At 54.0% G+C, this 12,045-nt stretch overlaps 1 protein-coding gene across 4 annotated transcripts in view; it reads right to left on the bottom strand.

Annotated features, from left to right (window-relative positions):
* Grip2 (glutamate receptor interacting protein 2) overlaps positions 1–12,045 on the bottom strand; it is a 95,608-nt gene that overhangs the window by 43,756 nt on the left and 39,807 nt on the right. The window contains exon 1 of one of the 4 annotated variants that reach the window (XM_045153329.1): positions 11,734–11,803. The exons of the other annotated variants lie outside the window; for them this stretch is intronic. Coding sequence (XP_045009264.1) covers positions 11,734–11,788 — 55 coding nt within the window. The 5' untranslated portion in view covers positions 11,789–11,803. Of the gene's footprint in view, positions 1–11,733; positions 11,804–12,045 lie in introns of those variants that run through there. 4 annotated transcript variants of the gene reach the window in all.

Consider the following 12,045-nt stretch of genomic DNA (forward strand, 5'->3'; position numbering starts at 1 on the left):
TTTCTCTCTGGAAAGTGGAAGCTGGGGATCGGGAGCCTAGGAGGCTGCCACATGGAGACTCCACTAGTTTTATGTAGGGACCAGGGTGCTGGGCTCCCTACCACCTCTAGCCTTGATGGGCAGGAGCAGCTGGTCACAGGCTCTGACCTCAGCTGGCAAGCTGCCTCCCGTCTGTTCCAGCTGGGCCCCAGCCCTGCACACTGCCAGGACTCCTTCACACAGGCAGGTCCTGATGCACAGCCAGGACTCCTCCAGCAGGGTGGTGGCTGCTGCTCAGTCTTACCAGCGTGAGTGCTGGGGAGAAGGGTGGGTACGAGTGGCACAAGACACCAGGCGGTGGCCATCAGCTACCTATACACACCCAGCTGAATGCAGCACAGGGTCAGACACGCGGCTCCTGCTCCCTGCGAATGTGTGTCTGCCTCGTAGCTAGGGACTGGGGGCTTCTGGATCTCTCCGGAACACGGATCACTGTGGAAGTCAGGCCACATTCATGAAACACGCCCCTGCTGGCTTCTCCAACCCAAGCCTAGTGACACCTTCGGATGAGTTCAGCTCCTACATCTGTCGGCAGGCTCAAGCCCCGCCCTGCTGCCACCTATCAAGATGCTTTCCTCATCGGGTGATCTCACATAGCTTTTGGGGTATAGAGGGCAGGGCCCAGGTACCAGGCAAGTTCCCTCGTCCAGCAGTGAGGCCAAAGACCCATGAGCAATGCCAGGGGTGCAGCCATGGCAGGTGAGTGTGAGTTGGAAAGGAAGGGCCCGAACCCCATGAGCATTTGCTGGGAGAATATGACGTGGCAAGGAGACACATAGGCTCTATGAGGCCCTGTGCCCAACCATGGCAGGGAGGGGCTGGCCAGGAAGACTTGAGGTCCTTCTCTAGGGCACAGACTGCAAGCCAGCCCACAGCAGCAGGAAGGAAAGTTGTGAGCGCTGCCCCAGCAGACCTTCCATCCACCCTCCTCTTCCCCATCTTCAGCCCCTCTGGGACAGAGCAGAACGGGTATGCAGGCCTGGAATGGCATCTGCTCTTTCTCTTAAGAAAACATTTGCTCCCCTGACAGGTGCATTGAAATGGGCCATTCTGATTGGCAGTGGGAAGCTTTGCCACAGTTCTCTGCTGCGCCTTTGAAATTTACTTTAGTGCATAAGAAGCTTGTTGAAAGGTCACCCTGTGGATTGTGGGAGAGCTTCTGTGCAGGGCTGTGCCGGACTCTGGGGAACAGGGTCACCACAACCAGACAGGAAACAAAACAGGTTCTTGTCTCTGCTCTTGGCCTCCACCGCCCACTGACACATTTTTATTTGATTTCATCCAAGTGTGTGTTTGTCTGTCTAGTTTGGAATAAAGCAGGTTTAAAAGTTTGGGACAGGGAACTGGAGAGATGGCTTAGTGGTTGAGGTGGTTGCCTGCAAAGCTAAAGGACCCAGTTTCAATTCCCCAGTATCATGTAAGCCAGTTGCACAAGGTAGTGCATGTATCTACAGTGGCTAGAGGCCCTGGCGTACTCCTTCTCTCTCTCGTTTTTTCTATCTATCTGTATTTCTCTCTCTCTCTCTTCCTCTCTCAAATAAACAAATAAAGAAAAAAAATTTTTTACGTTTGGCACAGAGAGGTTAAGCAACTTGCCCAAAGCCACCCAGCTGATCAGGGTGGAGCCAGGTCCACACACCGGAAGCCTTGGGCTGGGATTTCTGTTCTAGCACTTCTGGAACATGTCCAAATTTCAGGGTTTCTCAAAGGGTCTGGGAGTACACGTGAGCAGCAGTTAACGATCTAGCAGGCCGACCATAAAGGGACTGACTTGTGAGCCTGACTTTGAGGGCTGTACAGGAAGAAGGAGGAAGGCACCGTGGCTGTAAATCTATGGGTCAAATCCCATTTGGAAGAAGAGAAAAAGAACTGGAGATGGAACCGCATCATAAGGGGTCACAGTCCCACTCCAAATATGGTCTGAAGGCCATCACTGACTCTCACTATCACTGGGACGCTCAGGCTAATCCTGTCTGCTAACAGCTGCTCCTGACGTTTGAGAAGCACGCTGTCATCACGCAGGCCAATGGTGAGCCCCGGCCAGTTGAATGGAGAGTAGGTTCACTTTTGTCAGCCTTTGAAAAGCCCTCAGGCATCAGGGAGTGCTGGTGAGAGGAGAAGGAGAAGCCAGGGCAACTTCTGGAAAGCCGAACGCGGGCAAACGTGCATCTACTGGCGCAGTCCTCACATCCACCACCGTGGCCAGCCTCAGGAGAGCAGGGGAAGGGCGGCAGACCGTGGGCGTGCGCAGTGGCCAAGAGCCAAGCCCGCGAGGCACCAGGCCTCCGGCAGCTCCCAGCAATAGCGTCTGACTATTACACCACGGTGGCACGTGAGGGCATCCTGGGGGAGATAGCAGGGTCACAGAGCTGGCAGGCAGTCCCTCCTGAGTCAGAGAATCCAGCACCTCTGTACCCCTAGGTTTTGTGGTTGTATGTGCCCTCAGGCGCTCGGCCAAACCTCCCTGGACTAGGGTGCCCAAGAGGTGGAATGGGAGTGTAAAGTGTTCACTCCAAGCACGGGGGACACTGCAGGGCATGGGGTGGGGGACGCAGTGCTGGCAGGGGGGTGTCCTGAGGCAGAGGCCTGGGAACTGACTGACATCAATCCCTGTGACATCAATCCTTGCTTCTGAGGCTCAGTGTTACTCCACTGGGGGTCCTTCCATTGTCCCTCAACTCACACCCAGCCAGCACAGCACAAGGCCCCTTCAAAAGGCAGCCACCTAACACTGGACCCCACCTTCCAAAACTGTAAGTCTCTACCGGGCTGGGCTCCTTCCCTCACATGCCTCCAAGGCCTAGGGGTCTGTTCTATCAGGTGGAGACACAGAAAACCTTTATCCATACACACCTGCTGAGTTCCTTGTCTCTGCCCTGACACCTGACACCGTGACTTCAGGGTGGCTGAGCTCTGGCACCAGAGGGCTTTATGGCTCCTGGACATCCCATGAGTCCCCACCTGTGTGGAGGTAGGGGTGGGGATCTGGAAGGTTCTGCGGACCATACTGTCTTGCTTCAAGTCTATCTGGCCTGCGCAAGACCAGGCCCTAGGCCCATTACCCTCACGGGGCACTCCAGCTCTATGCATGGGGCATTCTCTGGTGTGCTGGGGTGTCCTGCTGCGGTACTTCTAGCATCCCCAGATGCCCGGGCAGTTAGGCCCATGGTAGGAGACAGCCAACCCCACTCCGTATGGGGGAACCTGAGGCCCAGGGTAGCCTGGCCGGAGGCCCCACGAGCCCAGAGTTGCGTCCAGACACAGCCTTTCTCTTTCCTCTCCCGATCCAGGGCCGAGTCCATTGTAACACTAGTGAGCTGGTCCCAAGCCTGCCAGGCCCTTGAGTGATGGCCAGACATGAAATTTGGCTCCGAGGAAGGAAGACATGATGACCAAGGATGGTGAGGTGAATCCTTTATTTCTGTGGGCCATATGTGGCTTTGTCTCTCTTGTCTCTCTCACCCTGGGCCTCATTGCATCTTGTTAAATACTTCCCCATACTGTGTGTTATGTTCCTACTTTATCCATGGGAGACTGCAGCCTGCTTGCCATTCTACCAGCCATGGGGGAGAGGTACTGGACACCCCTTGGGGTGCTATTTACAGATATCACACATCCAAAGTCCTCTCATCTTCCCTGTCCTGGGTAATGTTTCAGGGCACAGTCCCTCCTGTAGACCTACAGACCAACCATCTCCTGGCGCTGGGGCAGTGGGACAGGCAGGAACACTAATCCAGGGTCTTAGGAGGCCACAGGAGACAAACATGACAGACAGTATGGAAAGACCATAGTTGACAAGGTTCCAGAAGATTCAGAAAAGCTAAAACTGACCAGGTATGAGCTCTGAATGCCCTGTGACACATTCTCAGAGGGAAAAATATCAGAATTCATTCACATCAGGAAGAAAAGTGAAAGTAGACTAGGGAAGGCAATGGGCCCCAATATTGTGCACACAGAGCCCATTTAGCTTACGAAAAACAAAACCTAAGCTCTCGCTGGTTCTGTTCTGAATGGCAAGTGTTAAACATGTGGGGAGATGGAAAGCAGTGACACTCCTCAGGCAGCCATACCAGACGGAGCTGTGTTTTCAGGAATCATGTGCCTATAGCCCTTTTTCCGAGGCCCCGCTCCTCTGGCAGGTAGGGAAGCCCCCACCTTCCCAAACCTGGCCTCCTGTCTGTGGTTCACTTGAGCCTGCAGGGTGGACCTGACAGGATGGCAGAAGCCTGGCAGCCTGTGACTCCCCGTGAATCCCTTATAGCAGGTCTGAGCATTGCACAGGTTTCTGGGAGCTCTGTGGTGTTATCTGGTTTTCGATTGAATAGATTCCAGAAATATTGTGAATGGACATGCCCTGCCTAAGATTCTTGGGATTTCCAACACTCCCACACACACTACACACACCCACACGCACCCACACCCACACCATACATACCCCCCCCCACACACAGCGCTGCACGTGCTGTAAGGACACAGCTATGTGTGAAGACCTATTTTACCAAGTGCGCGGGTAGAGTAGCTGGGAGTGGGGCTAAGCAAGAGAGGACAAAAAAGACAGAACAGGACCGTGTGTGCTCTGAACTGAGTGGTTTAGCGTAGCCTTTGGAGCCCTTTGGATAAATAGAAAGTAAATAGCTTCCTCCAATGCCTTGTTGAGAAGTTGGTGCTCTCTCCTGAGGACACTGGGCCCCATGGAAGAGTACAGAGGGAGAGAGGGGCAATATCAGCCGTCTTAGAAAATAACTGAAATGAACATAGCGTCCTTGGGAAGCAGGTGCAGGCCTCAGCTAATCTCAGTCAACCCTCTTCCATTCTCCTGCCCTTGGGGGAGAGATCTGTCTCAATACATAAACTTGGGGCCATTTGCCTCCCTCCTCACCTGCCTTTTTGTGCCTTCCATACAAAAATCAAAATATGAAAATAAACATCTATCAAATGTGGAAAAGATCCTGGCTGGCGGCAGGGATCTGGGCTCCATCCAGCTCTCCTAAAGCCACCACGTGCGTCTGTCCCGGAGGGATGGCGCTCAGAGACGAGCACCGACGACCTGAACTCACAGGTGTGAGGCGGAAAGGGCCCAGTGTGGGAAGGGGAAGGTGCCAGTGTGCATAAGGGAGGCTCTCACCACATGGCTGGGTCAAAGACCCAGAGGAGAAAAGCGTGTTGGACAGGCAGGTGGGAAGGACGGGGGCAGTGGGAGCATGGCACCGTGACTGCAACACAGGTGACATGGGGAGGAAGGTCTCCTGGGGTCACTCCAGTGCTCTGGGGAGGTCAAGGGCAGTGGCTGAGCAAAGCAGCACTTGGGCCTCTGCGCTGAGTCCTGCCGTGCGGGCCCCGTGGCTGGTCAAGGCGCACAGGGCAAAGGGCAGCGGGTCAGGGCAATAGGAGCCGTGCTTCAGCCTGCGTTTGCCTGGATCCCACCTCCCAGCGCCCGAAGAAGCCTTGCCTCTACGAAAGTGCAAACACCTTAGGAGGAGAGCGTGGCCAATATTTATTGAGCATTTCCTGGACACCTGGCACTATGTGGGTAATGTCTCATGGGATCTTCCAGGAGCATTATGAGGTAGGCACTAGTGCTGCCATTTTGCAAGAGAAAAAAAAAATGAAGCCCACAGAGGGATGTTGCTCAGGCTGCTGATAGGCCACATGTCAAAGCCAGGCGCTCCCTTCCTTGGGTCCTTTGCACAGGCTCTTCTCTCTGCCTAGAATGTCCTTCCCCTTCTACCCTCAGCCAGCATCCACCTGTTCCCAGAAGCCCACCCTGGCAGGTCCTTGCTACACTCTTCCAACCTTCTCTCCCTCACGGCGTCCCCGCTTTCCTCAGTGGGAAAGCCTCCATGCCTCGCTCTCTGGTGCTGGCCCCAGGCCCAGAGCTCTGCATTCAGTAAGTACCACACAAGTATTGCTGGGTGACTGAGGCATAAGCGATGTAGACATGTGACCTCTGAATTGCTATGAAGGGAAAGAAACCAGTAATCCATCCTCTCAGAACTTCCATCCTGTGTGTGGGGGGGATTCCCCATGAAAGGGGAGCTCACCACATCCTGAGCGTCCTGCTCTGCCTGGACAGCTGTGGGTGAGAGGCACGCCCCAGTGTCTGCTGGAGCTTCAGCCTCAGACTGCCTCACTGTGTCAGATATGGTGTCGGTGGGCTCCCGTGCAAGGCTGCCCCCTGGGCTTCCTCCTGGGGCAGTCTCCCATTGCCAGGGAGGATGAATGCTTTTACCATGGGGACATCCTCTATGCCTAGCACCTCATGGTATGAGGGGGAAACTGAGACTCCAAGAGAATGACAACACGCCATAGTACCCACCACGCTAGCTGGCCTCTGCCAGCCCCCCAGGCTAGACTGTGCTACATGCACTGGCGTCACCTCTAGCCTCACGAGGTTGGGTCTCATTTTACTCTTTATTTTAACAACTTCAATAAGGGTCTTCATTTTACAGATGAGGAACCTGCAGCCCAGACACAGTCCATATGCACTCGACTTCCAGAAGGCTCCATGGGGTTGGGATAGCCCTGCCTGGTTGTGTGCTCTCCTGGTGAACTTGAACATGAAAAGGAAACCCTGAAGTTGGGAACAGCTGGTAAACGGTGAAAACGTGGAAGAGAGATTGCACCCAGCTCAGGATAAGCTTAGCGGTTCATCACCCCAGCAGAGATGGAGGGTGGAGGCCTGGCAGGAACCGCTGTTTGAGCCTAGCAGGGGTGTCCAAACTTTTGACATTTAACATGACATTGTCATCTACAAACGTGTTAGGCTGCATTCATAGTTATCACAGGACATGGATTGTATGGCTTGAGCTTGGAATTTCTGAGCCAGTGCCCACTGTCTGACAGGCAGGCTCCCCACACTTCATATCCTTGAGGCAGGCAAAAAAGAAGGTGGGAAGTTGCCTTCTGGGGTCTGAACATGAGTAGCCTCCTCCCCAGCTTCCCTCCATTCTAGCATGAACACCAAAACTTCACCCCTAACCTTTGCACCACATGTCCACAGGCTCGTATGTCCCAGTTCCCCTCTGTTCTACCAAGTCCTACCAGACCACTCCACTATGCTGACCCCCGGGAGGCGTCTTTAATTCCCCTCCACCACAAGGTCCTCCCACTAGCTGGTGGCTTGTCTACGTCTGCAGAGCCCTCAGTCCCTTGGGTGCCTCGCCCTCTTCCTTGTCCATCTATTCTCAGAAGTGCCTGACACCAAGATCTCCGCTCAGCTGGGTGACCTTAAGTGAAAGTGGCCTGGCCTTCCTGTGTGTGAAACAGGGTTCACGGGTAGGCTGGAGGAAGAGGACCTGCAGGGTCTGGGATTGTTGTAGCTCAGTCTCACTCACCGTTGGGACCTGTTCACCTCAACCTCCAAGCTGAACGTCAACTGATCACTGGCTTCCCCTAACCTCAAATACATCCGTTCTGCAAGGGGATCCTAGACACAAAGAGGGACAGGGAACTCGTCCAAGGTCATCCTTTGGTGACTTCAGCTGTTCCAGTTGTGTGGCGTTTGGAGTTTGCTGGCTCTGTGCCTGTCACATCCACCCACCTGCCCACCACATCTGCTTGTGACTCATCCATACTTCGACAGAGAATGCCCGTGCCGCAGAGACAAGGTCAGCCCAAGGGCAGTGAGTGGGCTAACAGGATGCAGCAAGGAGTTTCTAGCCTTGGGAAGGCAGGACGAGTGATAGAAGAGACGCTGAAGCCAGGGACAGCAGGGTGCCCGGGGACTTGGCAGGAAGTTGGGGAGGGGTCAGCCTTGACCCCTGACTGATGGATGTTCTTTCGGTCCTGTCAGACTGACAGGGAGGGAGGCAGGAATGGCAGCCTCCACAATTATCTGGGCAGTTAAGGCAGACAGATGTCTCTGCAGGACTGAGCTTTCAAGCTGAGAAGCGGAGACAGCATGGAACATCAGCTGACAAGGTCAGCATAGGTTCTGGGCAACGTGAGCAAGGCATCTGGCTAGGCGGTGGGACAGTCACCCAGCGCGTGCCCCGCATCAGGAAGGGCTGCCAATCGCTCTACCCCAGTGCTGATCACACACGCTGGCCTCCACCCTGCTCCACAAAATGGATACAGGCAGAAGGTGTGGCCGTGGTGGTGGCGTGTAGTGGGCGTGCGTAACCCCTGCACTAAGAGAAGGGATCTGGAAGTGTCAGGGCCCATCGAGGCTGCCAAGCTTCCATGGAGAAACTCTCCGGAGAACAGAGGATCTTGGGAAGCCTGGGAAAGCCAGGCCAGCAGCATGTGTGGGTTCACTGAAGCAGGGCTACAGTCTTGGCAGAGGCCCAGGAGTGGGGAAAGAACCCTATGGGGCTAGCTGCTGCAGTGAGGCATGCCGGCAGCCTGGTGTGGAGGCCGGTGGGAGTTCCAGGGGGCCTTCTTCCCCAGGGCCAGAAGGGAAGGAGAATGCCTAAGTGTGGACACACTCAGGAGGACAAGGGTGGAAAGGCCTGTCTTGTTCTATGTTGTATCCCCAAGGCTCAGGGCAGTACCGGACACACAATGGGTGCTCAATAAGTGTTGAATGAGACAGTCACAGTTCATTCTCCTGTCTCAACATTTATTAATTCTGTACCTAGCTCACCACTTCTTTCCTGTCTTGTGGTTTGCAGACTACAGCCAAAGCCTGTTTTTTTTTTTTGTTTGTTTGTTTTGTTTTGTTTTTTTGAGATAGGGTCTCACTCTAGTCCAGGCTGACCTGGAACTCACTATGTAGTCTCAGGGTGGCCTCGAACTCATGGCGATCCACCTACCTCTGCCTCCCAAGTGCTGGGATTAAAGGTATGCACCACCATGCCCGGCTAAAGCCTGTTTTAACACTTAAACCCGTCCTCCACCATCTTCTGCTCAAGACCCCTCTAGGACTCCCACTACCCCCCCAGGACAAGACCCATTCCACAGCTCGTCCTCCTCACTCCACTCCCTTCAGGGTGACCTCAGTTCTCCAAGGCTGATCTTTCAAACTGTTCCTTCTCTTATTTGTCTGACAAATTCCTACTCATCCTAAGTACTCTATGCTGAGAGTCTCACCTGCCTTTTCTTGACATCATGACTTTCTTCTCCTAGCACTCACTGGACCCTCAAACCTCAGTTGGGGGTTATGGGAAGAATTTCTCATGGTCCTAGGAATCCCACCTACAAATGAGGAACTTGGGGTCTTACCCAGAAAAGATGGGCCTATTAAGAGCATGGGATGGGAGGGCTAGAGAAATGGCTCAGTAGTTAAAGGCACTTGCTTGCAAAGCCTGCCATAAAACCTGACAAACAAAGTGGCCCATGTGCCTGGAGTTTGTGTGCAGTGGCAAGAGGCCCTGGAGTGCTTATTCTCATTCTCTCTGTCTGATACATAAGTAGTAATGTTTTAAAAACCATGGGCTGAGGCTGAATGTGGTGGCACACTCCTTTATCCCAGCACTCGAGAGGCAGAGGTAAGAGGATTGGCCTGAGTTCGAGTCCATCCTGATACTACATAGTGAATTGTAGGTCATCCTGGCCTAGAGGGAGACCCTACCTCAAAACACCAATAAATAGCCAGGTGTGGTGATGCACACCTTTAATCCCAGCACTTGGGAGACAGAAGTAGGATTGCTGTGAGTTCGAGGCCACCTGAGACTGCATAATAAATTCCAGGTCAGCCTGAGCTAGAGTGAGACCCTACCTTGAAAACAAACAAAGAAACAAACAAAAAACAATAAATAAAATAAATACGTGAATATCTCCTCAGACCTTTCTTTTAAGCCCTTGAAAATGAAGATGGGAAACCCCTTGCTGCACTTTAACACTTTAACAGGCTAAGTGTTAGACTTTTGGTTTCACAGCTAGTCCCAGTTCCAGTTCCATCCATGGGGAGGCTGTCCCAGGTGTCTCCCAGAGAGCCCCATGACAGTGTGCAGAGATGTTAGGTGGAGGCTGCCCCATGTCTACACATAGTATAGCCAACCAGGCTGAGCGCTCTTTCATGGTCTCTGTCTCTTTCCTCTGACTGGCTTGCAGGCTGCTGACAAGACTACCCTGAGGAATGTTGGGGTGCAACTATGGAGTAAGGGTAGGGAGGAAAAAGTAAGGGTGGGTAGATAGACAATGCAATCTTAGGCTACTCTGTGATATGCCCGGCTTATCTCAGAATTTTTATCAGGAGGCAAATGGCTTTTCTTGTGCCCATTTTACAGATCAAAAAAGTGAGCTCTGAGGCCTGTCCAAGGCCACGCAGGGAGTAAGAGCTGGGGCAAAGAGTTGACCCCCAAGTTCTTTGTGCTATGCAAATATTTCTTATGTCCAGGAATAGGCTCATTTGGTCAACTGTTGTCCATATTGGGCAAGGGGCTCCAATTAAGAGCATCCCTGGGGTGTAAACACCCCCCTCCAGCCTAGGAGCACCCATGGGATCCTCAGGGCCTGTGAATTTGAGCAATAGCCTTGAGGAGGGGAGCTTCTGGGGGTAGGTTCAGCAGGGAGTCCATAGAAAGCCCCCAGGAAAACCCTGTTCCTGATGCCCTGGAGGAAGGGCTGGCAGGGTCCCCTGTGCTCTCAGACCCTGCCTGGAGGGGGTGGGGGAGGGCTAGAGTCCTTTGTTGTCCCCTGGACTTGCCACCTCTTGTCTGCTCTCTAGGACAGCTGCCTTCACAGGCTAGAAAATGTTCACAGACAGTGCCTCTGTAGCTTGGCTGTGTTCCTTAGTCTCTCTGTGCCTCAGTTTCCTATGGCACAGCCAGGATAAGGGTAGGACTGGCTCATGGGGTACAGTGAGGAGTGGATGAGGAAAGGCCTTCCCCAGAGAAACAGAGGTGCTGAATTAGTATCTGCTCGTGATACCAACAGTCTGTTTATTCTTTGTTCTTGCCGGAAGTATAGGGACAATGAATCCTCCCTCCTGTCACCTGTGTTATGGATGGAGACATCGCAGGCCAGAATGGCCACAAGTGAAGTCTAGTCACATGCCTGGGGGGCTTAATGCTGAGGTCTATATACTCCTTTCTAGCCCACTGCCACCTTACCTCTACCTGAGCACCGCCCCCTCCCCCCCCTCGCCCCCGCCAAGGATAGACTGAGCCAGTGTGGGACCAGCATACACTGAAGGCTCAGAGTTGACTCAGCCTGGCCCAGAGCCAGACCTAACATTCATCCTCAAGCCAGTGTGAGGGTCTCTCTCTCTCTCCTGCGGAGTTCCAACGCCAGGACAGCTCCCAGGATGAATGAACAGAGAGGTGAGAAAAGGCTCTGGAGACAAATCGAATAAGGGGGTGGGGACAATAGAGAAGCTCATAGGAGTAAAGGGACAGACAGAGAGACCTTGAAGACGCAGGAGAGGGCAAATGGGAACAGAGACCTCGGGAGAGACAAGGACAGCCACCAGGGCAGGAAGGAAGAAGAGAGAGACATGGAGACACAAGGAAGCAAACAAAGGAAGAAGGAAGAGGGAGAAGGAGAGGGGGACAGCCAGGGAAGGAGAGGCCCCCCTGAGCGACTCACACATTGGGATGGAGCAGGAGAGAAGGAAGCAGAGAAATGAAGCGCTGACAGATGCAGAGAGAACAGACTCCGATCCCAGACCTCAAGAAGAACGCTGTGAACACCCCAGAGCACTCGAACAAAGGCAGAGGGACGGGCAGGGCAGGAACCAGATCCTCAGCCTTCCCAACCTCCCCGTCCTCCACCCGGGTCCTCCTGGCTCCCGCAACCCTCAGCAGTCAGTACCTTTGGGCCGCCTCCGCACCACGCCGAGCCGCCACTTAAAGGACAGGGCCAGCATCACACCTCCTGCTTGCTGGCTGCGTGAGGCCAGGACCCACACAGATGGCCCTCAGCCTCAGTGGAACCCGCGCCTCGGTGCTGTGCCCCAGCTGCCTGACTGGCAGAGGCTGGCTGCTCCTGGCCTCCTCCCTCCCTCCCCAGTAGCTAAAATAGATAATCCTCCCTAGAGTCAGCACTGAGAGGCCCTTCCTCCACTGCAGCCTGGCAGCCTGGCCCACTGAACAGAGCTCCCAAATTCTGGTCTAGCATATCCCT

Source organism: Jaculus jaculus, chromosome 6 (genome assembly GCF_020740685.1).
Source record: "Jaculus jaculus isolate mJacJac1 chromosome 6, mJacJac1.mat.Y.cur, whole genome shotgun sequence".
NCBI lineage: Eukaryota > Metazoa > Chordata > Mammalia > Rodentia > Dipodidae > Jaculus > Jaculus jaculus.